The sequence below is a fragment of the Sander vitreus genome, chromosome 7, assembly GCF_031162955.1.
Source record: "Sander vitreus isolate 19-12246 chromosome 7, sanVit1, whole genome shotgun sequence".
In the NCBI taxonomy this organism is placed as follows: Eukaryota; Metazoa; Chordata; class Actinopteri; order Perciformes; family Percidae; genus Sander; species Sander vitreus.
The window spans coordinates 4,511,936-4,539,159 of NC_135861.1; the positions used below are offsets into that span (position 1 = coordinate 4,511,936).

Consider the following 27,224-nt stretch of genomic DNA (forward strand, 5'->3'; position numbering starts at 1 on the left):
GGAGAATGCAGAGGTGCACTTTGACTACAGTTGTCCTCTCTACTTTACTCATGGATTTGATAATATTAAAGAAATTGATTTAACAGCAGTTGCAATTGCATGCAACCGTAAAAAGATCAAGAGTAAATAAACATAGGTGGTTATTATTGAAAATGGCTCTGAATTAGTCATCAAATTATTTTCTCATGCTAGTTTAGTCAGGTACAAGTATCAACCACCGGTTAAAAGGCACCCGAATACAGGAAATCTGCTTTGTTACACAATTTCTTGGAGTAATAATCATGATTTTAGCCAAAAATGTAACATTTAGGCAAATTTGTACATAAAAAGGCTCAATTTGAAATTTCGAAGGATCATCGCCCTTGATTTGTGTTGATGTCTCGTCTCATGACAAGTCTCCGCTTTTAGCTTGTCTTTCTTTAATGACTGCATTTAGTTTGCTTTGTGTATCCCTGAATCATGCCAATCTAGATGGGAAAATGAAATAGAAATTTGTCACTAAAAGCAAATACACATACAAATATGCACACCCGTAGAACACACACACCTGCATAAACCTTGTTTCCAGCAAGTGATGTGATTCTCAGCTCATGCGACTCAACAACATGTGTCAACAGAAAAAAAAAAAAAAACATTTTCAAAATATATTGGGTTTCTTATCAGGATGGGAAGCTGCCAGAAAATAGACTCACCACTCACTTTCAGTCTCATCCAACAGAAAAGACAAGTGATGCAACGGTTAGTTGGTGAATTTTAGGAGGTGAATTAAAAAAATGGGTTCTCAACTCTTGATAAGAGTTAGCCTAACTATTGCACACAGTCAAAGCTCTGGCAGGAGTTAGCGAAGGGAACACTAAAGCCCTGTAGTCTTTTTTTAGACTTACAATATATATACACTGTATATTTTAAGATTTTGTAACCCTTCCCCTCCTGGGTTTTCCTTTTACATGCCTCAAAATGTAGTTTTAATTTTTACTGTTACCATTTCCCCTCCAGTCATTCCAGCCCAATATCTAAATTTCCCAATTATCCACATTAGCCAGTTGTTTGGCTGCTTTTCATATTTCTTTCTTTCCACCCTCCCAGAGGTCTCGTCTCACTCTAAAGCCGAGGTTTGCCTTGCTGCTTTTCTTCTGCTCTCCTTTTCAGCTGTAATCGATCAACAATGTCTAGGAGGCAGGGGGCCCTCAGAAGTCAGCCAGCCTGTTCATTAAAGCCATTAACGTTTCTCAACCATGCATATGTGTGTGTGTGTGGCTGTGTGTGTGTGTGTGTGTGTGTGTGTGTGTGTGGGGTGGGCGGAGAGGGAATGCTGTAGGAAAGAACTGATCTGTTAGTTACATTGCTTAGGCAAATATCTGCACAAATTACAAACCTCAAACACCCATTTACATTTTCTCTCTTGAGCAACTTCTCATACCGGCTCCACACGGTTACACAGTAGCTCTAGTAAGAAGTCAGCTGTCATGAGGGATGTCTAGCAGCACCTCCTCTCTTCTGTTTTTGCTTTCTGTTTTCTCTCAATAATCTTCGCTGCTAACTTTATTCTTCCACAAAATGTGTCTTTATTATGTTCTACCAGTGGTGAGGCAGCACAGTGTGAAGAAAATGATTTGCGCAACACTTTCCATTCGGAATTTGATCAAAGTTGGCACTTTGTGTGTTTCTCGATGGAACTGAAAAATAAAATAAAAAACTACTTGGAAGTCAATATGTTTTCATCATTCCTCTGCCAGGGAAATCAAAGCAAGGACACTCTTGATATGTCTATTTTAAATTGATTTGATCAAAGGACTGCATTATAGTGGTTGTATAAAGGTTTTGAAAAGCACAAAAAGTGGCCAACTCAATTAGTTTTGCTTCATCCCATCTATTTTTCCTCGAATGTAAGAGATTCACCCTGCTGTCACCCAGTTCGCCTGTACCTCTCGTGCCCTCTCATCCTACTCGCTTTCTTCTGCCAAATCTTTTTTTATATATCCTGTCCGTCATCTGTCTCTCTCTCTCTGTCTCTCTCTCTCCCAAGATGTCTGTGTAACATTCACAGTCATTTTCCATGATTCAACAGTGGTTGCTTTCCAGGATGTTTGTGTTCTTGTTTTATGTTTATGTGTTGTATTGTTGTACCTTATCTATTGTTTTAAGCCATCAACCTGCTAAGGACTGCAGATGAAAACTAGCCTGCATGTCGAAATCTGACACATTTACATGTTGTACTCTGTGCTCATGTTTATTAGTGTGCATTGTCCCTTTTAAATAAAGAAATCTAAAACAAATCTAATGATCTGCAACATTTGCATAAAATTTTTTGTTTTGATCACAGTATTCATTTCCACTGGCTTCATTAAAAAGCTGAAAAAGAGAGACAGAAAAAAATTATGAGACATTATGACTTAGACTGAGTCTGAATTATTTTATGTAGAATCAAACACAGGGTTTATCAATTATTCAATCGAGAACTATTTTGATGGGCCAAACCCCTAATTTTTGTGATATAGAAGCTTATTTGTTAAAAAAAAAAAAAATCTGTGATGGATGTGATATGTTTGATCCAACCTTAACCAGTGTGTCAGCTCTAAATTCTAACTAGTGATTACTGCCTCTTCTCCCTGTACAGGTAAACGCCTTTCTGTCCTTTGTGATACCCATGGTGGCCATATCGGTACTGAACGGGGTCATAGCCAATCAGCTGCTGCGAATGTTCCGTGAGGCAGAGCAAGAAAACCGTGTCTGCATCATTGGGGGAAATCCCACCATGCTGAACGCCACCACGGAGCCCAACCGTGCTCGCTCGCTTCGCCATGGAGTTCTTGTTCTCCGTAAGTGAACATCCTCCCACACACATATACTGTACATAATATACAGAAGGAGAGTTGGTCATTTGTGTTGCCTTTGGGTAACGAATAACTCGAGTCAGTTAGCAAGCTATTTCCCTGGATGCCTGTTGATTTGATTTTGCTGTATGTAGTAGGTCTGTGCAATCAATCAAACTTTTTCATCACTGTTGATTTGTTTAACTGTTTCACTGTTTTTTTAAAGTTCAATAAAGGCAACATCTTTCGAAAAGACAATGAGTAATCGTGTTAAATAATCGTGATGTTAATATTGACCGAAGTAATCGTGATTGTGATTTTTTTCCCCCATAATCGAGCAGCCCTAACTTGTAGTGCATTTTAGTATTTTAAATTGATGTGCAATACATTTCATTTTTTGTAGATAACAATTTTTTATTTTTTACAACATACAAAACATACAACCATAAACCATAAATGTATAAATGACAACACCATAAGCCCATCATACACGTCTCCCCAGCACAAAGCTTCTTAGAAGCCCTCCAGAAAGCTCAAGTATACTTTCCCCATTTTCTATAGAAATCCAATCTGCCAAACCGTTTATATACTTTCTTCTGCTTTCTGATGCTGACCCTTTCCACAATGTCCTGAGTGTTTTTTAAAGATATCATGGCAGGTGCTCCATCTAACTGTCAGTGAGATGCACTTCACTCACTCCAAGTGAGCAAATGCTCCATAGCAAGCATATTCATCACTGTTATCTCGTCAGTGATGAAGTGGCAAATCAAATGTGAATAAACTAACCAAGCAACCAGCATTTAACTTTGACATGCTGATTTCTTTCTCGGCCGAAACAACACAAAAGCTGTCTACCGACTAGAGCTGGCTCGAATGCTTCGACGCTTTGTGTTGCCTTTGTGTATCCGATTTTTTTTTTTATTAGGATGTATGCATTACCCCAAAAATCCAGAATAGCCCATGGAATAAGGAATAGTAATCTCACATTATTCATTTATGCATCAGCATTAATTATAAGTTGTTATCATCAGATGGACCACTGTTTGGTGTGTGTGTGTGTGTGTGTGTGTGTGTGTGTGTGTGTGTGTGTGTGTGTGTGTGTGTGCGCACTTGTTTACCTATTCAACAGGGGACCTCAAGGTTTTTACACAGCAGGGGTCATTTTGTGTGTGTGTGTGTGTGTGTGTGTGTGTGTGTGTGTGTGTGTGTGTGTGTGTGTGTGTGTGTGTAAGGGTAAGGGTAGGGGTAGGGGTATGTGCAGTAGGCCTAGGTGCAGTGCTGTCCCGGGTATTGAAATTGATGGACAGACAGATGGAAAAACCTCTCACAGCCTGCCTCACTGCATCTTGGCGCCTGGCCTGAGCTGTCATCTAACGTTACCAGCACAGAAACTAAAAGTATGGGATGTCGAAAAAGTCAAGCATATTTTCAAAATTTGCAAAGATTACAACCAAAATGTTGAGTGCCAGATATACCAATGTAAACTGGTATATCACAAATCTATGAGTTTGGCAAATCACCTTAAAACTGTAAGTAACAGGAAGCAGACAGGAGCACCCCTCCTCCAACTTCTGACCTCCAAGCGTACCAGGTGCACAACACCAAACTTAAATGAAAAACATGGCGGACCGTGACAAACTGATGTTTTTTTGGCAATTGTTAAACTTGATGATGTAGAGGCATTTCAATCAAAAGGTCATTAACTTAATGCCTTTAACGAAAGGGGTATGAGTGTGAAGGTGTGCCCTATCCTTAAATGGTAGCACTTGTGTCTCTGTAATGAGATCCATGATGGTTATTGGGCTGTGGATCATCAATGTTGTCGCTGAGTTGATGAAGAAGACACTGCTTATCAAGTTGGTCACCTGAAGAATGCAACATGCCGTCACTGTTGCTCTGATATTAGGGACTTTCATGTGCAGACACTTGAGCCTCCTAAATTTGGATTTCACGATGCCAAAAGCATTCTCAATGGCCACACAAGCTGCATTAAGCTTTTTGTTAAAGCACCTCTGCCTGGCAGGTAGTTGCCCATCATCCCTGTAGGGCTTTAGCATTTGTTTCAAAAGAGGATAAGCTGGATGACCGATAATGTGCATTCCCTCTGAAACCAGGGCCTTGAGATTTTCTCCCAGGAGCCGTACAACACCTGTGCTGCAAACTCTGGAATCATGCCAACCACCAGGGTGACCTACATTTACATGACAGAAGAGCCATTCCCTGTCACAGAATTAGGTGGGGATGACGGAATAGAATACTGTTCTGTTAAAATAGGCTATGGGATTGTTGCAATGTGGTTTTATACTGGGAATGTCCAATGAATGATATCCATCGACAGCACACACTGTATTTGGAAATCCGGGTGTTTGAAACCGTAATGTAAATGTGTAGATGTGATGGGTCAGATGTGTATTGACCGGGGGACAAAAGGGATGGAGATGTGTTGACATTGTAGATTTTGAGATGTTGAATCTGTCTGCCACACGCCGATATGACTCCTGGTTAGACAGAGTCCACAGACAGGTGAGGACACTTTACTGTCTGTTCATGGAGAATGGTCCCAATGTGGTCATACGGTTCTGGATAGCAAAGAAGAGAAAATGAGCAAACTGACATGAACATATCTATGTTAATAATACTGTGGCCTCAAAATGCTTTAGATACTGTAAGCCTACCTCCACTTGTCCTCTTGATAGTCTAAAATGACTTTTGAAGTCAGTGACACTGTACTAAAAGAAAATACCTTAACGAAATGCTGTATTTTTGGAACCAACCTAGAAGAATTATGAAGCTGATTCTATACAGAATTTTAAAGAATTAATTGGGCTTGTAGGGGAACAGGTATTGAATTAATATCGTTGCTGACAAATGAAAACCATATATCCCCACAATGTCACGTACATATGCAATAATACAAATACAAGCTTGTTTTAAAATTGTGACCACATTTCTAGATTATTTAAAAGTGTTTTAATTTGCCTAAGATGTAGGAGAATTTCTACACTCATTATTACCTGATAACTCAAGAATCATCAAACATGGATATCCGTGGTTTTTACTGGATGGCCATCAGACAAAATACCAAGCAGTAGACTAAACCAACTGTAACAGTGGCCATATGTTCTGGCTCATTTTAAATATTTACAGAGAATCCAGAGAATTAAACTGCTAGCTGCATCCAGCCTTAAATCACCTCAGGTGATCACCTGTGGAGAGAACACAGTCAGGAAAATCACAGCAGCAACACAAGATGACACGGGTCATCATGATACTAACAATTGAGAGAAATTGTGATAAGATTCCTTTATTGTCATGGCATTTACATACAATGACATTCAGGTACACTACCTGAGACGGTGCTCAAAAATATACATTAAATATACATGAAATATAGCTATCAAACATCTCACCTTCATCCACATGCAACTCACATACACAGTTGTCAATTTATGCATGTTAAAAGGTGAAAAAGAGTAAAAAGGGTTTGTGATAACCAATAAAAGATAACTGCAAGAAACATTTATATTGCACAGTTGTGTCTATACCGTCTTTGATTTTAGTGCAGAGTTCAGTGTGGTGATGGGTGGCGATGAAACAGCTAAAAATAGGAGAGTAATAATAAATAAATAATAATAAGTATTACATCTAAAGAAAAACAAAGTAACAATTTGAGAAGCTTGCATTCTTATACAGTGGCCGTCAATGTGGTGAATACAGCAAAAAAAAACGTGGAATGCTTACGAATTACAGTGCTAAGTAGTAGTAACTTTTCATAGCTTTTTGAACGAATGGTTCATGAGAACAGGCTGTTTGGGACACAACTTTAGTCTTGAAAATGCAACAATGTCCTTGTCCTTTTTTGGAGATTAACTCTACTTTGTGATCATATGTTTTATAATGTGAATATGCAATTATGCATGTTTCCATGTGTCTTTTAAACTGCAAGAGCCACTGCAAATAAATATCTCTATTTAAGCTCTGGTCTTTTATTTAATCAAAGGCATTTGTGGTAAACTGTCACAGAGCTCGGCTTGACATTTCTGGAATGTCATTAAGAATTTGTATTAAAATGCATAATGTCTGTCTAAATTGGTTCTGATGCCATTGCCTGACCTCCGTCATCATATCACCGATTGAATTGAAAACTTAATTGGGTCATAAGGAATGTAGTAGCTAGATGGGTCCAGTTTTGCCTCTAATACTCCCAATTACAGCAGTCGTTGCTGACATCTGTTCCGACACCCAAAGAATAGTGTTACACTTTAGAGACAATCTCATTAAATTGATCATGACATGTGACTGTGATTGCTATCTTTATCACACAGACGTGATGTAGAGACTGACTAATCTACACTGTGTTGAGTATCTGGTAGGGTACAGATCCAATTATCAAAGATGTTTTATCAATATTAATAAAGTTATGAATATGGTTATTAATAACTTTATCAAATCAACAAACAATCAAAACGGGGCACCACCCTGGAATCTCAGGGGCCAATAACCAAACTGTGAAACAGTCTAATTTAGGTGGTTTTCCCTTTAAAATACCGATCTTAACTTGGTTAATCTATCTGGTATTTTAAAGGGAAAACCACCTAAATGAGACTGTTTCAAGCCACTTGATCCTGCAGACAGTCTGCCAGCCCCAGACGGACAAGTCACCGTCATTCATGAGCAAATGGCCATGATTCTTCCAGAGCCTGATTCGGACTCTGACTCTTCCTTGCCGCCGGTGAGCCCACAGCCGCCGCAGATTGGCAGCCTTGATTTGTCCAACCCTTACAGGTTTTTCCTTTGCTCGCTGAACACAAGCGATGCACTGCACAGCACCTGTATGGTTGAAGGTGCACCCTTTTACGGCGCCACACCCACAGACGTGCCCATATCACTTTGGCCAAAGAATCCTGCCGTCAGACCAGATTTGCACCATTACATGTGCCCACCTGATCTGCCTCCAGCTTTTGCACAGCCAAACCACTGCCTTCCTTCAGAGTCCCCGCAGACTCTCCTCAAGGTAGCTGGAGCAGGCGCCTTCTCTGTACTCCAGGGAAAGGGGGTCATAGACTTATGGCCCCACCTCTAGGTAAACTGGATTGGCCCAGTTACCAGAACTGGGCGAGGTAACCAGTACCTCCTCATCGTCACGTGCACTCTCACCACGCGGGTTGAATGCCTCTCAGCACCCAACTGCACAGCTGTGACAGCAGCCGTTCTGCTCCTGAACTACATGTTCAGCCAGACCAACTCAACATGCGGTCCTCACGCCCAGGAAAAGGAGCAGCCTCTGCACCTGGAAAGGGGGAGGGAGGCTTCCCCCCCAAGAGGATAAAAACGCAAACCAGTTGAGTCATAGGGATAGCTGCATGCTTCACCTCACTCCGTTGACATGCACTTCCATCCTAAACTTTTTCAAACAGTGAACAAACTATGTACATACACACATACATGTATCTACAGTTGACTCTGACAGAGCTCAAAATCCAACTGCCGGAGGGAGCTTTCCTGTTTCGTTAAATCACGGGCCCGTGTTTTTAACTCGCTTTCTGTTCATTGCGGAGGATCCGCCGAACAACTAAGTGAAATGCACATCCAAAAGTAAGAGGCTTAATAGTGTTCTGGGCAGATTAGAACAGGGTGTGTATTATTAATGAGTAATGTGCTATTGTTGCTATTTGTGTTACCATTAATGTGATCTGATTAATACGGTGCTATTACTGCACGCTTTGATTATTAATCTGTTTGGCTGTGAATGTATCTTTGATCAGGGTACTTGTTGATGATGTGTTGAATAATGTAGCTTAGGTTAACTGTAAATGCTGCATTGCTAGCTCCTTCCACGGAGCTTAGTTACTGTTCTGAGCGAGATAGTAAAACTCCCGTTAGTCAGTCCAACCAACGGTACTTCGGCGTGACGAGACAGTCACGGCGTGGACCCTTGTAGGCAACAAATCAGCTGTTAGCTTACCAGAGAGGCTAAACATGTAAACATCCCCTTGTTAGCATAAAAGGGTTTATTTTCAGAGCGAGAAAATCAAGACTCAAAGTGCCTTTTCTTTTCTCATCAAGAGAAAGTTTTTCTTTCTCTAAATATGCTTCTTTCCTCTTTCACTAATCTCTCTCACACACACACACACACACAGAGTGTCTCACCACATGTTGGTTTTGTTTCTACTTTTTGTTGTAGTTTATAAAAGGGTATATTGGTTTTAATTGATTTGAAGGATTATTAATTGGCCATTGATGATTTTGAAGTTAATAAATTCTATTATACTGTAAATGGCAGTTGTCTGTCATTATTTGTGTACCTACTGTAATAACAAACTGGTTGAACACAGTCTGTGCTCGGACTCACCCTTCCTTTTGTTCCTTTAAGAATACCAGATGGATTAACCAAGATCGGTATTTTAAAGGCAAAACCACCTAAATGAGACTGTTTCACAGTTCGGTTATTGGCCACTGAGATTCCAGGGTGGTGCCCCGTTTTGATTGTTTGTTGATTTGATAAAGTTATTAATAACCATATTCATAACTTTATTAATACTGATAAAACATCTTTGATAATTTGCCAATAATTGGATCTGTACCCTACCGATACCCAACAACTGTAATGTTCCTCATGCTCTGTACTCATGAGCTGACGGAGACATTGACCAGAATAGGGCACAGATAAATTTACCATCTCAACCCCCCGATTCTATCTTTCTCTCTGTCCTTCTCTAACTGAATTAGACCTGCTTGTGTGTGTGTGTGTGTGTGTGTGTGTGTGTGTGTGTGTGTGTGTGTGTGTGTGTGTGTGTGTGTGCGCGCACTTGTTTACCTATCCACCAGGGGACCTACAAGTTTTTTCACAGCAGGGGACATTTGGAGGTCCACTGTTTAATATAGAGGTATAAGGTGGCAACTATAAAGGCTCAACTGCAGTAAATGTCCTAACTAATTTTAAACTTCACACTACTGAAATGAAGACTTAACAAGAAGCTGACTTTTACTAAGCCTTTAAAATCATTCAGTTCCAAAAAAAACTAAGCAGTTTTCACAGGACCAAGATTTCAATCAATCAGTTCTAAGAAAACAATAAACAAAACAACAACACAGCGTCACAGTGTTTTGACAGTTAATTGACAGGTCTAATTAGGACATACTTCTTAATTTGTGTTTTGGAACAAAAGACGTCCATGGTTAATATGTACAATTTTTATTTCAAACAATTTTATTTGTCACATGAAATCTTACTAGGTACACTTCCATACAAATAGTCCCCCGGTTGATTAACACTGGCACTCCAGGATCCAGTCAAGTCTCTGCGAAAGGACACCATATCTCCTGACATCCCAGTGGAAACCAACGCAGACACAGAGGCCACCCAGCTCACAGTCCAACGCCTGCCAACTGGCTAGCAGGATGCCCAGCAGGGAAGTGGCAGTCGGTGTTCAATTCCTCCATATATTAAAGAGCTGTGACGGCAGAGGCTGCTTTGCTAGAGTTTCAGAGTTACAGTTTCTGATTAATGGCTGCTTGAGTCTGTGTGATGACCAACTCACCAATTGGGACCGACTAACAATGACAAATTGCGAATGGCAGAGTGCTGAGGACAAAGCTGCCATGCTGGAATAGACAAATGGTATCCCTGTCTGCCACTGAGTTATTAATGGACTGAGTGGGTGTAGAGCAAAAAGACACACACACACACACACACATATACACACGTTACCATGCTAGCTCCGTCCTGTCCCACTGTTTTCACTGCTTGAGTCTGTGTATGTAAGCATTCCTTTTTATCTGTTGATAGTCTTTAATAGTTCACGTTAACCTTTTAAGATGTGTTGACATTTCAGCAAACACATGGGTAGGTCCACCACAGAATAGAAAACAATCAGTGTTGGCGACGTGGGCTGAGAGTGTTTCTTTGCTGCACCCAAAGTGCTGCCTGAAAAATACCATCTGTAGGGAAACTCACCTCAGAGCCACGAGAGAAAATAAGAGAGAATATTTTATTTTGCAATACTGTATCGATTTTCAAAAAGGCAATATCGATTATTTTTTGTATTAAAAAAATGTTGTGTTTAAACCCCCAACCGCTAGATGGCTATGCTGAGACGCACCACTAGTGTCCTTGCCTAACAGTGCCTAGCAGTGCCTGACTTTTTTGCTAGAAGCTAACAATGAAGCTATGGTTGAACTTTGGCCTACTTAAGCATATAAAAATTAGCTCACTAAGAACCTGTAAACCACAATCCCAAACTGGCAGTTTGATTTTCTGTGTACTGAATTGTTTACTTAAAGTAAACTTCTTTGACTTTTATGAGCATCATGTCTTTTTTTAAATATTAGTTTTTCTAAAATTATACTTATACTATATATATATTTATATTATACTATATACTATACTTATAAAAATCCAATATATGGCCTTACGCACAGTATCGAAATATATTGCAATATATTGAATCGTGACCCATGTATCGTGATACGTATCGTATCGTATCGCCAGATTCTTGCCAATACATAGCCCTATAAATTGGGACTCAAAAATCTGTTAGATCTCTGTTGTGATAAGTGCTAAGTGATAAGTGATAAGTGCCCCTTTTCATAGTTGTACTGGATGAGTTTTCTGCAATGTCTAAGATTGGACCTGGCCCCAAAATAGGAACATCCAAGTGAACCAAGATGATGTTCTTATAGTAGTTTCTCTGCCCTGTGGTGACAGGATCATATATGCATAGATGTTGCCTGTAGTTTTCTGCAGTGTACTTTCTAAAAGAAAAACAGCGAGGGCTAGAAAAGTTTCCTTGTAAAAGCGAGCTTACACTATACAATTTTAGACCTGATTTTCAACTTGGATATTGCAGACAAAAGCCCCTGATCAGAGGCAAATCGGCGCTCGCTCCTGTAAGCGGCAATCGCTGTGAGTGAATTTTCAAAGATTCGATCTGAGAAAGGCACCCATGCGTCATGGACGCCTAAGAGATATCTTGCAATATTTATATTTAGAATGTTTTCTCTTGCACAGCAGGCAACCTGGCAGTGACTGCAGTTCCATACTGCCAAAGATACAATCCAAAGCAGGCTACAAAGTCATATATTCATACATTTAGGCACTTACTCAAAGAATACATGCTGTTTCGCAGCCAGCATTACTCACTTTTACACCTAGAAAACTTACATTTTGGGTGTTTTGCCAAAGAGCACTTTGTCATTGCTTTCCACAGCTGTTGTTGTGAGCTGAACAATCAGTAAACTCATGCTGGCTTTAAGATGTTGACTGGCCACACACCATAGCAGAGGTTTCAAACATGTGCTAAATTTAATTTAATAAATTACATATTTGAAGATGAATTGAGTTGTTAGAGCCTAGTCTTCCAGTGGTAATTTTAACCCAGTGTGGCCAAGGAAAACATATCGAATTTAGTGACAGTTGTGACCAAATTTGAGCTTTTGACAGAGGCGTGTTGAGAGAAGAGACAAAGTAGACTGAGCTCCAGTTGACTGCAAGACTACAAATCCGTCCTCTGACACAGTACCACCTTGTCATCCATACACAAGAGAGTGGATAAAATTGTTGTTATAAAATAAAAAAGGTGTTATATATATACACACCTTTTTTTATTTTTATTTTTTTTATAACACCTTACTGTATAGACCCCACTTCTGGTGTAAATTCACATACAGTACAGAAAAGTGATAAACAGATATCTGTTGTGTGGCAAAATATCAAAGTGTAATGATGTCCTAGTAACTTTATCTAGAAACAGATATCTACAGTTTCACTCATATTCATGTGGCTTTAGGCTTTTAATTATATATGTTGATTTACAATTCAAAATCATTTTACTGTTCATGTGCTGGGGCAATTTTCTGTCACTGGGTTGTTGTGCATGATGGCACATGACTTCTATGTAATCTTAATCAAACACTAAAAGATGTAATTATTCTCTCTGTTCTTGTGTCCGCAATACAAATCTACATGTATAGTACTTTTCCGAACCTGATTCTTTTAATATTCACATTCTAATCTTCTGAACAGCGTGTGCAAATTGCAAATAAGCCTTTTGACTTTCTGCATCAGTTCAATCAGGAGAGACTTCATTTCATAGTGAAATAAGTTTAATGAACATGGTGTATGATAGGTTGTATGTTAAGAGTCTTTTGCGATTAGACTCCATCGCAATGTTAAATTAAAAGGGGTATAGAGGCTGTGGATATTTAGTAATATCCCCCTGATGGAGTCTAGACACTGGTGGAGGTGATAAAGGGACAAAGGAAGCCTGAAGATTTAGATGGATGTGATGTGAAGTGGGTGTTCTGATGAAGGAACCCTGGGTGCTGGGAATGATAAGAACTGGAGGTGAATGGAGTGGAGGAGGGTTGCATCAATTTTGCCTGAAATGACAACTAACAGCAGCAGAGAGTAGAACAGATTTGAATGCAACAACGCGATAGCTGCTCACTGAGATTGTGGCAAAATCTGGTTGGTTTAACTGAAAGAGTGAACTCCCACATTCAGCTGATGACATTGCAGCTGATAAGGTTGGGGGAGAGAGGAATGTGAAGCATAGAAGTCTTCCTGAATGAACTTATGCTGAGCTTCATTTGTATGTTTTGTTTGTGTGTGTGTGTATATTGCTCTTTGTCTATGTTCTTCTTCTTGACCTCTGATGCTATCTCTCTCTCCCTTGTGTTCAGGAGCGGTGGTCATAGCCTTCGTGGTCTGCTGGCTGCCCTATCACGCTCGCCGCCTCATGTTTTGCTACGTCTCTGACTGGTCGGAGTGAGTAACGATTCTTCTCAGCCTCTATTTCGAGAGAGATTGTTTGCTCACTTGATCTCTATCCCTGCGGTAACACACCAGGGCTGCATACGCAGTGCACACACACACACATACACCTTCACATGCATGAGCATTTACACACACTTTCACATATGCAGGTACCCAAATATGTGCATACAAATATTGGCTATAGCCAACATTTAGAGGGCCGTCAGTTAAGGGCATCTGACAAAGAGGAGCAGGAGAGATGCATCATCCTGATTAGATTGTCTCCATTTACCATTATCATCCTCTCTCTCGCTCTCTCTCTCTCTCTCTCTCTCTCTCTCACTCTGATTTAACGATTAGCCCTTTCAAACTGTATATTGTTTCCATAATTACTATAAATCGAACAGACACCATTTCAGTAAATAAGTGTTAGTGCTGGGAAAGCCACGTATTTCTACTCTATATGAAGGCTGGACAAACAGGTTCTTGTTTCTAGGGTTTCCTCGGATCCTCTCTGTCATTGCCCGAGAAGCAACACTGAGCTTAAAACATATTGCTTATTTGCCTGTTACTGTAGATCCGAGCTTCTCGGTGTCTTCAGTTTGTGATGCAGTTATGTACATTTGTGCACAGCCTTAAGTACAATTTAGTATGTGTGCAAAGAAAGAGCAAGCAAACTTCGTGTTTCTATATGTTTTATTTCAATCAGGAGAGAGTTTGTTTGCAGATATGCAAAAATATTTCTTGTACAACTGCATGATAAAATGTACAATGTCTTTTGGAGATTAGACTCCATCGAATTAATATTTTTAAAGGGGTAGAAAACAGGAACATAACCCCCCGATGGAGTCTAGACACTGGTGGCGGTGGAGAAGGAGACTGAAGACCAGATCGACGAGGCAACGGAGCGGTCAGCTGGGAGAATTCAATTTTATTTATAGTATCAAATCATAACAAGAGTTATATCGAGACACTTTACAGATAGAGTAGGTGTAGACCACACTCTATAATTTATAAAGTCCCAACAATTCTAGTAATTCCCCCAAGAGCAAGCATTTAGTGCGACAGTGGCGAGGAAAAACTCCCTTTTAGGAAGAAACCTTGGCCAGACCCAGGCTCTTGGTAGGCGGTGTCTGACGGTGCCGGTTGGGAATGTGATGAACAGTGGCAATAACAGTCACAATAAAGATAATGGAACAGTGACTAGAAAATGGTAGTCATAGTAGTTCATGTCATAGCAGGGCACTGCAGGGCGTTACAGTATGTAGCGTGGCACAGCAGGTCGTGGCTGGACGTAGCAGGTTCAGCAGGATGCAGCAGGGCACCGTAAAGCGTAGCACGGTGTAGTGAAGCAGGACCACGGCGACAGCTGCAACCAAGATCTTGATCTTGGAGTAAACTCCCCAGAGCTAGGTTAGTACCAAGCATTTCTGGATCTCCTCACTCCCTAACTATATGCTTTATCAAAGAGGAGGGTTTTCAGTTTATCCTTAAATGTGGTGACAGTGTCTGCCCCCCGAACCCAGACTGGGAGCTGGTTCCACAGGAGAGGAGCCTGGTAGCTGAAGGCTCTGGCTCCCATCCTACTTTTAGAGACTCTAGGAACCACAAGTAACTCTGAATTTTGCAAGCGTAGTGCTCTAGTGGGACAATAAGGTACTAAGAGCTCTTATAGATATGATGGTGATAGACCATCAGGAGAAGGATTTTAAATTCAAAGAAACGCGATGACCGGAGGCGGTAGGGGAGGTGGAGGGTTGAGCGCTTTGCCTGAAACGACAGCTGACAGCACAGGGAGAACAGATTTAAAGCAGAGCTGTAATGCTGTGATTGGCCCTTGAATTTCGTGGCTATGAATTTACGCTGAGCTTCATTACAGTGAGAGACCTGAAAACATTTCTTCTCTTTTGACCTTCAATTTCAGATTTCCTGGGAGGCAGTACAACTGTAATATTACTCAAATTAGTTGCATTACATATTCATAAGAAATTTGTATGATTATTGTATCACATCACTAAGTAATTAGTTGCCATCCAACACTGGCTGTAAAAATAATATGAGCAGCCGTTTGTCTTTAAAATAAGTAGATCATGTTTATATTGTATAAGTGTGTTGGTGTGTGTATCCTACCTGCAGTGGAGGCATTATTGAGCGACAACCACCGTTATTATTCAGGGTCCCAGGAAACCACATTGTGACCCATTAGCATAGACGTCATGAAAACGCTGTGAGTCACTCTCCTGCAGTACAAAAGGACAGCCTTCAGTTTTGCTACATTTCAGATGTAACAGATTTATTTTGGAAATATGCTTGTCCTGCCTGGTAAAAGGCATTGATAAAATAAGGTTGTCAGAGTCAGTTGGAAAGGACATCTAGGAAATTATTATTATTTGTTTTCTCTTTTTTGCTTGCTTGTTGAGATGTCCTTACAGAATGCACCGGGCAGAGCAGCAGCAGCGCCGCAGCGCTTTAAGATGGGGCAGTATGAAGCGACAACGGTAGCGAGTAGTATGTAGTAAGTAACCCAGAAAATGCTGCGTAAGGAGGTTGGTTGGGGGGGCGGTGGTGGATGGGTCAAACAACACAGGACTTTCACCCAGGAGACCAGGGTCCATGTCCGGTTCTTGTCCCACGGGTCGCTCAAACGTACATTTTATAACCCCACCCACGATCTTTTCTTAAACCTCACTGTCCCATTCTTGTGGCGCATGCAGTTTGTTTTTATGATACCACTATTTTCAAACTACTGATTTGGCTCCTAATCTCTCATAAAAATCAAAGCTTATACATTATAACGTAATTCAACTGTATGGTATGGCTCTGTTTGACTCACCTCCCTTTTTTTGGTACCAGTTTCTATATTTGTTTTCCACTGTGGATAGTTACATCATCTTTCCCCTTTCATTAGCAATTAAACAGGCAAACAGAAATTGTACAGCTTAGTGTACGGCTTATTGTACACCGTGGTGTATGGCTAAGTGTACGGCTTAGTGTTTATAAGCAGAGAAATGAGCCGATTCAACATGGTCTTCCATGCCTTTGTAGGCCTTCCAGAAGCTTTTTTAAACCAGCCTGAAACTACAGTGTCTTTGTACATCCGCGATGTTGCTGCCACCTTCCTGACTGTGTTACTTCGCTGCTACACGTACTAACATGGAACGAACGAGCCAAAATAATGATATAACAGCGTAATAAAAATGCTTATTGCACAGCTTGGTTGAATACTTGATTATGATTGGTCAGTCACTAGTAACTGTTTTCTGCGGGTCTGTTAATTCTGACTGAACCAATTGTTTTCTTTAGCGGAAGCAATACAAACCGTTTTAAATCAATACAATCCTTTTTAAATCAATATGTAATCCTCTGCACCACAAAGCGGTTTTCTATTATCTATCATTTCACTGTGTGGGGAATTGGCAAATTGGCGCCCCCTGCAGCTGCAGACGCCCCTGCTTGCTGAGAAGGTGGATTGCACAGAAGCTGTGTGAGAAGGGGAAAGGGGAGGGGGGGCACGGGGGACAGTTCACCTCTGGGTCTCCCAAATGGAACGGACAAGGGGGGGAACGGGGGATCCACTGTATAGAGCAATACTCTAATGGAATTAGTGGGCTAAAGTCAGTCACACCTAGACTTTCTTCCAAATAACGCACTTTTAATTCATAATATTATAAATACAGGCCTATAGTTCCTGCACATTTTTGTTTTTCTGATTTGTGTGAAATGGCTAATAAAAATAGGTAATCCTAAACGATTATGTGGTCACCAAGGTGAATTGGTTTAGTCTTGACTTCTGGTATCGAGTGACAGTGTTGGAGGGATGGGAAATTTGTTGATAATGAATCATTTAAATTCCTTCTGCACACACTTGTCCTGCATTGTGTCACTCGCTGTGTGTGCATGGACTGGCCAAGTACAATAACTATTAGATAGATACTGTCCAAAGATTGATTGCAGCCTTTTTTTCTATTGTAAGTTTCCTACACTTGAGCTGAGAGTCATCTGATATAGTGGAGTGTTTGTATGTGTGCCATTGACAGAAACAGGGCTACATTTTCCAATTTCAATTGCTGATTTCATGCCAAGAAGCACCCAGTGCAGATGGATGTGTGTGACAGCGAATTAATCAGCCTCTAGAGGAAACTGACTGATGTGCATGGAGCACAGAATCACGTTTGAAAATGTTGCACCTGTGGTCCACAGTTTGTCCATGTTGTGTGTAATTATGATAAAAAATGTCTGCAACTTGAGGGACTCCTATCAAAAATTCTACCACAGCAAACTGTATTCCTCCATTACGAAAGAAGAACCCACATACCTGAGTATATGTAATGAAAAGGTCAACTATCCTTGATGACCCTTTCAATCCCTCATTCATCTTTAATGGGGTCCCTTTATGCAGACAGACATCACTGACTTTCTCCACACTTCAGTGACCCTTGTCCATTGCCAGAGCAGAACAGATCAATAAACCAGATTCTAGTAACTGAGATGACGCTTGGGAGTATCTACACTGTGTGTGAGGACATTGACATGTTATGACTTATAACCTTGAGCTTTCTGTCTGTTATTTGTATATGTTAAGTTGTCTTTTTGTTTCCCTCTTGTTTCCGTGTTACATACCCTCCTATTTAGTATCCATTAATCCTTGCTTTGCCTGTGCACATAAAGAAATACAATACCATATTAGGGCTGCAGAGATTAAACGATTAGTTGTCAACGATGAAATCAATTGCCAATTATTATGATAATCGACTATTTGGTTTGAGCCTCTTTTTTTATGAAGAAATAAAATCCCCATTCTCTGATTCCAGCTTCTTAAATGTGATTTTTTTTCTAGTTTCTTCTTCACAGTAACCTGAATATCTTTGAATTGTGGACCAAACAAGACATTTCAGAGCTTCGTTGGGCACTGATCGATATTTTATAGACCTAACAACTAATCGATTATCACGAAAATTATCTACAGATTAATCAACAATGAAAATGATGCTTAGTTGCAGCCCTTTACAGTACAATCTCATGGGAGACATATTGGTGTGCGAATTATCTGTAAAGAGATGAGAACATAACCAACAAGATGGCATATACAGTATTTTCCCTGGGAAATCTTTTGCTCTGGTGCTCCACTAATGAACCACTTAAGTCAAAAAATATATAACTGTACGGTATACAGTATTATGTGTATACTGTGTTGTTTTTATTTGCCAACTTATTTGGTCATACTTGCAATTATCAAAATAATCTGTTGTAGTTTTTGTCTGCAGTGATAGTGCCCCATACAGTAATGTTTTCTGGGGTTTGTGGAATTTTTGTTTCTGACTATGTCTGTACTGTAATTTAATTGGTGCAATATATGTGTGAGCCAGAGCGTGTGAGCGGAGCTCAAGGATTTTGGATAGAGCACAGATTAGATTTTTAAAATGTTGGCGCATCGCCTTATTTCCCCTACTCCAATTTTTCCGAAGGCAATATCCCTTTGGAGGCCAACGGCGAAGGCAAGACCCTACTGGCGGCCGGAAGTGAAGGCGAAACCCCTCTGGAGGCCGTCGGCGAAGGCAAGACCCTTCTGGCGGCCGGCGGCGAAGGCGAAATCCCTCTGGAGGCCGGCGGCAGGCGAGACTACTGCGGCCGGCGGCGAAGGCGAAATCCCTCTGGAGGCCGGCGGCAAAGGCGAGACCCTTCTGGAGGCCAGCAGCGAAGGCGAAATCCCTCTGGAGGCCGGCGGCGAAGGCAAAACCCCTCTGGAGGCCGGTGGCGAAGGTGAATCCCTTCAGAAGGCCGGAGGCAAAGGCGAAACCCAGGCGACGGGTCAGCTGGGCTGGAGACAGGCGATGGGTCAGCTGAGCTGGAGTCAGGCGACGGGTCAGCTGAGCTGGAGACAGGCGATGGGTCAGCTGAGCTGGAGTCAGGCGACGGGTCAGCTGAGCTGGAGTCAGGTGACGAGTCAGCTGGACCAGTTTCTGCCTACAAGGTAACAGGATCAGAAGTCGGCAAATCCACCGACAGGGTAACTGGAGCAGAAGTCAGCCGGACTACCGACAAAACACGGGGAGCAGAGGTCGGCCGGACCACCAACAAAACATGGGGAGAAGGAGTCGGTCGGACCGACAACAAAGGCTAAGTCTCTGGGGGGCAGGGCAAAGGCAAAGTCTCTGGGATGCCAGAGACGGGTGAAGTCTCAGGGGTACCGGGGAAAGGCATAGTCTCTGAGGTATCGGGCAACAGCACAGTCTGAGGTGTCGGGCAACAGCAAAGTCTCTGAAGTGCCGGGCAACGGCACAGTCTCTGGGGCCGCGGTCAATGAAGGCACTGGGAGACTGGTCAGCTGAAGCTCTAGAAGACTGGTCAGCGTAGACTCTAGGTGAACGGTAATTGAAGACTCTGGAAGAGTGGTCATCGAAGACTCTGGACGACTGGAAGAATGTAGAAGAGCGGTCATCGAAGGCTCTGGACGACCGGAAGATTCTTGAAGAGCGGTCATCGAAGACTCTGGACGACCGGAAGATTCTTGAAGAGCGGTCATCAAAGGCTCTGGACGACCGGAAGATTCTTGAAGAGCTGTCATCTGAGACTCTGGACGGCTGGACGTCAGCTGGGACTCTGAACGGCTGGACGTCAGCTGGGACTCTGAACGGCTGGACGTCAGCTGGGACTCTGAACGGCTGGACGTCAGCTGGGACTCTGAACGGCTGGACGTCAGCTGGGACTCTGGGAGAGTGGTCAGTGACGACTCTGGTAGAACGGTCAGCTGGAACACTGGTCCTCTCTGGCTCTGGAACTCTGGTCGCTCTGGCTCCGGAACGCTGGTCCACTCTGGCTCTGGAACGCTGGTCGCTGTGGCTCTGGAACTCTGGTCCGCTCTGGCTCTGGAACGCTGGTCCGCTCTGGCTCTGGAACGCTGGTCCGCTCTGGCTCTGGAACGCTGGTCCGCTCTGGCTCTGGAATGCTGGTCCGCTCTGGCTCCGGAACTCTGGTCCGCTCTGGCTCCGAACGCTGGTTCGCTCTGGCTCTGGAACACTGGTCCTCTCTGGCTCTGGAACTCTGGTCGCTCTGGCTCCGGAACGCTGGTCCACTCTGGCTCTGGAACGCTGGTCCTCTCTGGCTCTGGAACGCTGGTCCTCTCAGGAAGGCTGCACGTCAGCAGAGGTTCTGGATAGCTGGACAGCACGGGCTCCGGTCCACTAGACAGCACGGGCTTCGGTCCACTGGACAGCACGGGCTCAGGGCTGAAGAGAGGTTGAAGCGGGGAATGGCGTCGGGACCCATTACGACCACGTCCTCGCTTGCGGCCTCCATGGTTAACACTGGTCAGCTCTGGAACACTGGTCAGCTCTGGCTCGCTGGACAACACGGGCTTGGAGCCCCTGAACAGCACGAGCTCCTGTCCACTGGCCAGGAGCTCCTGTCCATCAGGATGAATCAATCAGTTATATGTTCTTCATTAACACGTCACTGGTGCGTGGTGCGTGATTTCCAAACATTTGAAAAACTTTCGGATATTTGGCCTTGTTTTACATCTCTTAAATGTTTTTTTTGGGTCTACTGACTCTATGAAAGTGTATGTTTAGTAAACAAAAGTTGATTGCAAAGTAGTAGTATCTCTTATTTTTGATTTTGAAAGAACTTCGCTTGTGAACACTCCACCCTGACGTGTTGTCTACAATGGCACCAAAAGGTAGAGGAGAGGAGGACTATGTTTCTCTATCTCAAGTCCGTGAGCTTATGGAACAACAGAAATTCTTTTATAAAGATCTGTTGGACCAACAGGAGCGGAACTATCAAAACTTTTTAAAGATAACGATTGAAACAAACAACAAAAGATTGGATGAAATTACGAAAGAAGTAAGTGGATTACACAAAAGCCTTCATTATACACAAAAAGATGTTGATGAACTACAGGCTGAGGAAAAAGAATCTGCCAGAGAGCGCTCAGAACTGAGATCTGATGTCACAACTATCAGTCAAAACATCCTCTTTACTGAGCAAGATGGACTACTTAGAGGAACAATCGCGAAAAAACAACATAGTGATTGATGGAGTACACGAGTCAAGAAATGAGTGCTGGGCAGAAACAGACAAAAGTACGTAAACTCCTCTCAGATAAGCTGCAGATCTCGGGGATCGAGTTGGAACGTGCTCACAGAACCGGACGGCCTGGCGCACAGAAGGACACTACCAGATCCAGACCAATAGTCGTCAAGTTACTTAAATTCAAGGACAAAATTGCTGTCATGGATAGAGTAAAGAACCTAAAAGGATCAAAGGTGTTCATCAACGAAGACTATCTGGAAGCAGTTCGCCAAAAGCGCAAGGAGCTTCTACCAGAGCTGAAAGCCGCACATGAGCGCGGAGATGTTGCGTTTCTGCGATATGATTAACTAATCGTTCGCCCAGCCTTCCAAAGAAAAGACAAAGACAAGCCCACTGACGGATCAAGCAGTTTATAAAGGTAGATTATATGTACCTACTAATTATAGTTGCCTGTTCCACAAAATCAACTGAACATGTCTATTAACAAATTACCTAAAGGCTTAGTATTTGCACACATTAACATCTGTAGCCTTAGAAATAAAACGTATGAACTCTCCCTCTTTTTGCAGTCTAAGGTTGATGTTTTGGCTGTTTCAGAGACTCATTTGGACTGTTCATTTGATGATTCAGAGGTGGCTTTGGATGGCTTTTCTGTGTATAGGAAGGATAGAAATAGGTTTGGTGGAGGGATGGCAATCTTTATACGTGACCACTTTCTACCTACATGACAGCGAGGCTATATAGCTTCAAGTGCAACTGCCGCACTTGAAGCCTATCTTGATTGGCTGCTGTTATAGGGCTCCAAGCTCGACAATACAGCACTTGGACTGTTTATGTGCCATGTTGGATAGGGCTACAGAGGAAACTAGAGAATTGTACCTACTAGGTGACCTGAATATTGATTGGCTATCTGAGAATTGCCCGCTGAAGAATCGGCTCTTGTCTATGGCTAATTCCTGCGAACTATCTCAATTAATATTTCAACCAACAAGAATCGCTGTTCAATCACACTGAGGTCAAATCTTCAAAATGCATTGATCATATTTATACTAACGCTCCAGATATGTGCTCCATACCTGTGTCTAATCCAGTGGGTTTCAGTGACCATAATGTTGTTGCTGTCTCTAGGAGAACGAAGTTGCCTAAAGCTAATGCAAAAATAATTTTTACTAGATCCTATAAGACATTTGATCAAGAGGCTTTTCTTGGGGAACTTAATAGCATTCCTTGGGCTAATGTATGTGATGTTGAGGAAGTTGAACTTGCTTTAAAAATTTTCATGGACTATTTTATAATTGCTAATAGACATGCCCCTTTAAAGAAATTTACTGTTAAAGCCAAAAGTGCTCCGTGGATAGACGATTCATTAAAGAAACTAATGATTTTGAGAAATGATGCCAAGAATGTTGCAGTCTTATCAAGTGCACATGATGATATAAAAGATTAAGAAATCAGGTCTGCAAAATGAATAGAGAAAAAAAGAGAACTTCTTATCAACAGAGAATTTCTGAAAGTGGTCAAGATAGTAAAAAAATATGGAAAGTTCTGAATGACATCATGGGTAAAAAAAACAGCTCAGACTTCTTCCTTTGTGGAACTAGATGGTGCGTGTTTAACCAAACCTCTTCATATTGCGAATTATTTTAATGATTATTTTATTGAGAAGACCTCCAAGCTCAGAGAAAACATGGGCACTACTGTTAAATACAATTCAGAAGAGCTTATAAGAAATGGTTTCATGAGGGGAAAAAACTGTGCTTTTGAATTTCATGAGATTAATGTTGATGAAGTAGAGAGATTGTTGAACTCTCTGGAAGCTGATAAGCCTGCAGGTATAGACCATCTAGACTGTAAACTGTTAAAAATATCTGCTTCATACATTTCTAAATCTGTCATATTTTTAATGGAAGCTTAATCAGTGGTGTTTGTCCAACATTATGGAAAGAAGGAAAGATTTTTCCAATTCCAAAAGATAAAAAGTCAACTTTTATGGTCCAAACAGCAGGCCTATTAGCATCTTGCCTGTACTTAGTAAACTTTTAGAAAAAATTGTGTCTGTGCAAATTCAAGATTATCTTTCTATAAATGGTTTAACATCTATGTTCCAACATGCATACAGAGCTGGTCACTCTACTGGTTCCGCTATGTTACAAATGTCTGATAGCTGGCTGACATCAATTGACCGGTCGATGCTTGTGGACAGTTATGATAGATTTCAGTGCTGCTTTTGATGTGATTGATCATGATCTCTTAATTGGTAAACTTATTTGTTATGGTTTTAAACACTCAGCTATTTTGTGGTTAAGAAGTTACCTGTCCGGTAGATTACAGAGAGTATATTACAATGGCACTTTCTCAAACAGCAAGGCGTTAGACTGTGGTGTTCCACAGGGGAGTTGCCTAGGGTCTCTTCTTTTTGCAGTTTTCACCAATGATTTTCCGCTTGCAATTGGGCAAGCAAGTTTAACAATGTATGCAGATGATTCTACCCTCTATTATGCCGCATCTACATGTTCTGAGCTTAATCAGGTTCTATCTAGGGAGCTCAACATCGTACTTAATTGGATAAAATCAAACAAACTTGTGCTAAATGCATCAAAAACAGTCTGCATGGTATTTGGCTCTAAATATAAATTAGCACATGGGCCTAAATTGAATCTTGAAGTTGCAGGCCAATCTATAAAACAAGTAAATAAAGTTAAGTTTTTAGGTCTACGGCTTGATAGTGCGTTATCGTGGTCCGATCACATTGACTATATGGTTACCAAGATGGGAAGAGCAGTTGCTACTACAAGGAAATGCTCACCATTTCTACCATCTTCTTTACTAAGGCAAATTGTTTGCTCTTTAGTTCTATGCCACTTAGATTATTGCTCAGTAATCTGGTCATCTGCCTCAAAAACCCTACTTAGAAAACTTCAAGTAGCACAAAACAAAGCTGTAAGACTCGTTCTAAAGTGCAATTTTAGGTCCAATGTAGTTAAAATGCATGAAAGTCTTAAATGGTGTGGGGTAAGAGGTATGAGTGTTGAAAAAAGATTATTAGCCAATTTGCTTACTTTGTTGCACTCTGTTATTTAAAGTCAGACACCATCATTTATATTTGATAACATAACTTACAGTTCAGATATCCACACTTATTTAACAAGAGGAGCCAGTAGGGGGCAGATGATGTTACCTTTACCAAAATCCAATAACTTGAAAAAAAACTTTTAATTACAGAGCAAGTTCTTTGTGGAATAAAATCCCTAGTAACATTCGTTTTATCACAGGAAAGGACCATTTTAAAAAGAAAGTCAAATCTTACCTTCATTTAAATTATTTATTATGAGGTTTCTGATTGTGTGTCTTCGTCAATGTAAGCGACCTTAATGTTAGCCATGTAATTTATTGTAATATATAACTTCGTTTTCAAGATATTTCTCTATTTGCTTGGTTTGTTATTGTTTTCATTTAATTTGTAATTTTTATTTTGTTGTTTGGTACTTAGTTTTGTTGGCAGATATTGTTGCATGTATTTTATTTTATTTTCTTCTATTTCTTTTCTGTATACGTTATGAAATGTTTTGGTATTGTTTGACTGGGTGTGGTGTTGGACCCCAGGAAGACTAACTGGTCGTCTAGGCGTCAGCTAATGGGGATCCTTAATAAATACAAATACACTGGATAGCATGGGCTTAGGTCCACTGGACGACACGTGCTCCGGTCCACTGGACAACACGTGTTCCGGCTTGCTGAACAGCGAAGACTCTGGCTTGCTGCACAGCACGGGCTCTTGGCCGCTGCACAGCACGGGCTCTGGACAGCCTGCCATTGAAGGATCCGGGGTAAGGAGAGGTTGTACACGGCGTCGGGGACCATGTCAACCACGTCCCCTCTTACGGCCTCCACGGCTCCCAGAAAAGATAGCCAGGTGGGTAGCTTCATAGGACTGCTGTTGGTCGGGGGTACTCACTGACCACGTTGCAGGCTTGTTGCAAACTGGCAAGGGAGGTAGCGGACTGCTAGAGGGCTGGAGAGAAGATAACCTGTTAGCACGTTGAGATGAAGGCTCACAGCCAGGAGTCTCTAGGAAGTCCTGTATCCACTCATGCAAGGAGCTCCTGAGCCTGGGCCGAGTGGATACCTCACGGTGAGCTAACCTTAGAGCTGCCTGTTTAACCTCCCAACTAGGTGCTCTCTTCCACTCTCCAAAAACACACATAAGAGTGTAGGTCAAATCATAAAGTTCATCCTCTAAATATTCCGCTGGGTCCATCATGGTCGGATCATTCTGTCACGGTTTGTCAGGAAAGACTAGGCTTGGACCCAAATGCAGTTTTTTTTTAGGTTGTTTGCACTCATCCAATTCTGTGCCAGTGAAGAAGTGGGCACAAATGAATTTGATGAGTGCCAGTTGAATCTCAACCAATGGAAAACTGTGTGGAAAACGGGATTCTGACTGTTTCCACAAATGTTTCAACAACTGGTTTTACATACTTTTGAACAATAGAAATATATAACTGCAAACTTTAACCACGCAGGTCAACTTTGTATTCCTCTAGTATGTTTTCCACTTCAGTATCTCCCTAAACTGACATGCTTGATTGTAGTCTCTTCAATTCTGCTCTCATCCTCCATCACGGTCCCAACTCCTGTCCCATCTTATGTAATCTTTATATCCTTAAAGTACCTCTCCTCTCCTGATGTGTTGTTTAATCTCCCTCTTCCTTCTCCTTTCCAACAGCAATCACAGGGACAGAGTAAGATCACTCAGTTAAAAACATAGGACCTCACTTGTGTGTGTTGCAGAGCAAATATTTAAAATTGCATATAATAACCTTTTTAAGAAAACAGAATGAAACCTTTCATAGTATACAGTATAAAGCATTGCAATGCCTTATTGGGTTGATAATGAAATGAACATGGAATTACTGTCAAAGTCAATCTTACTCTTCAGTATGTGTCTATTTAATTCCAGCATAGAAAAAGTTGATTTCCTCTTACTGTAGCGTTGACACTATGAATAGCAGTAGTAATAGTTTGTTTATTGTCCCTGCGGTCATTAGGTTGCAGCAGAAATCACATGGCATTTTTGGCAACATAAGACAAGAAAACAGAAAAACAATAAACACAATTTCAGATATATATACTCAGGACACAACATGGACCAAGGCATTTAAATATGGGGGGTTCAGACCAGCTGGGAAAAAAACCTTGTGACCGCAGGACCATCATTTATTAAGAACGTTGATGGCCTGTGGAACAAAAGTGGACTTGGATCAGTTTTTTTGGTAACACAGGTGCACAGTATCGTCGTCCAGAAGCCAACACTTCAAATGAAGAGGCAAAGGGGTGTATCTGATCACCCACAATGCTGTTTGCCTTTTTCAGTGTTCTGTGTTTGTAGATGTATTCCATACTTGGAAATGTATTGCCTGTTTTTTATGATACTTTTTCTGTGCTTCAGTGGCGTTGCCAAACCAACAGATGATTCCAAAAGAGAGAACACTTCAATAAAAGCATTTATTTATTCATTGGATTATAATGCTGCAGACATTAAAAGACAATTTTCGAAAAAAGACCATTCTTTCTTGGGACTTAGCATTCAATCTGTCAGTCCACCTGTCCCATTTAGGCTTGTG

The 27,224-nt window shown here is 41.5% G+C and overlaps 1 protein-coding gene across 1 annotated transcript in view; it reads left to right on the forward strand.

Annotated features, from left to right (window-relative positions):
- ntsr1 (neurotensin receptor 1 (high affinity)) overlaps positions 1 to 27,224 on the forward strand; it is a 50,892-nt gene that overhangs the window by 18,908 nt on the left and 4,760 nt on the right. The window contains exons 2-3 of the mRNA XM_078254268.1: positions 2,618 to 2,819; positions 13,497 to 13,581. Of these exons, the coding sequence (XP_078110394.1) occupies positions 2,618 to 2,819; positions 13,497 to 13,581 (287 nt within the window). The remainder of the gene's footprint in view (positions 1 to 2,617; positions 2,820 to 13,496; positions 13,582 to 27,224) is intronic.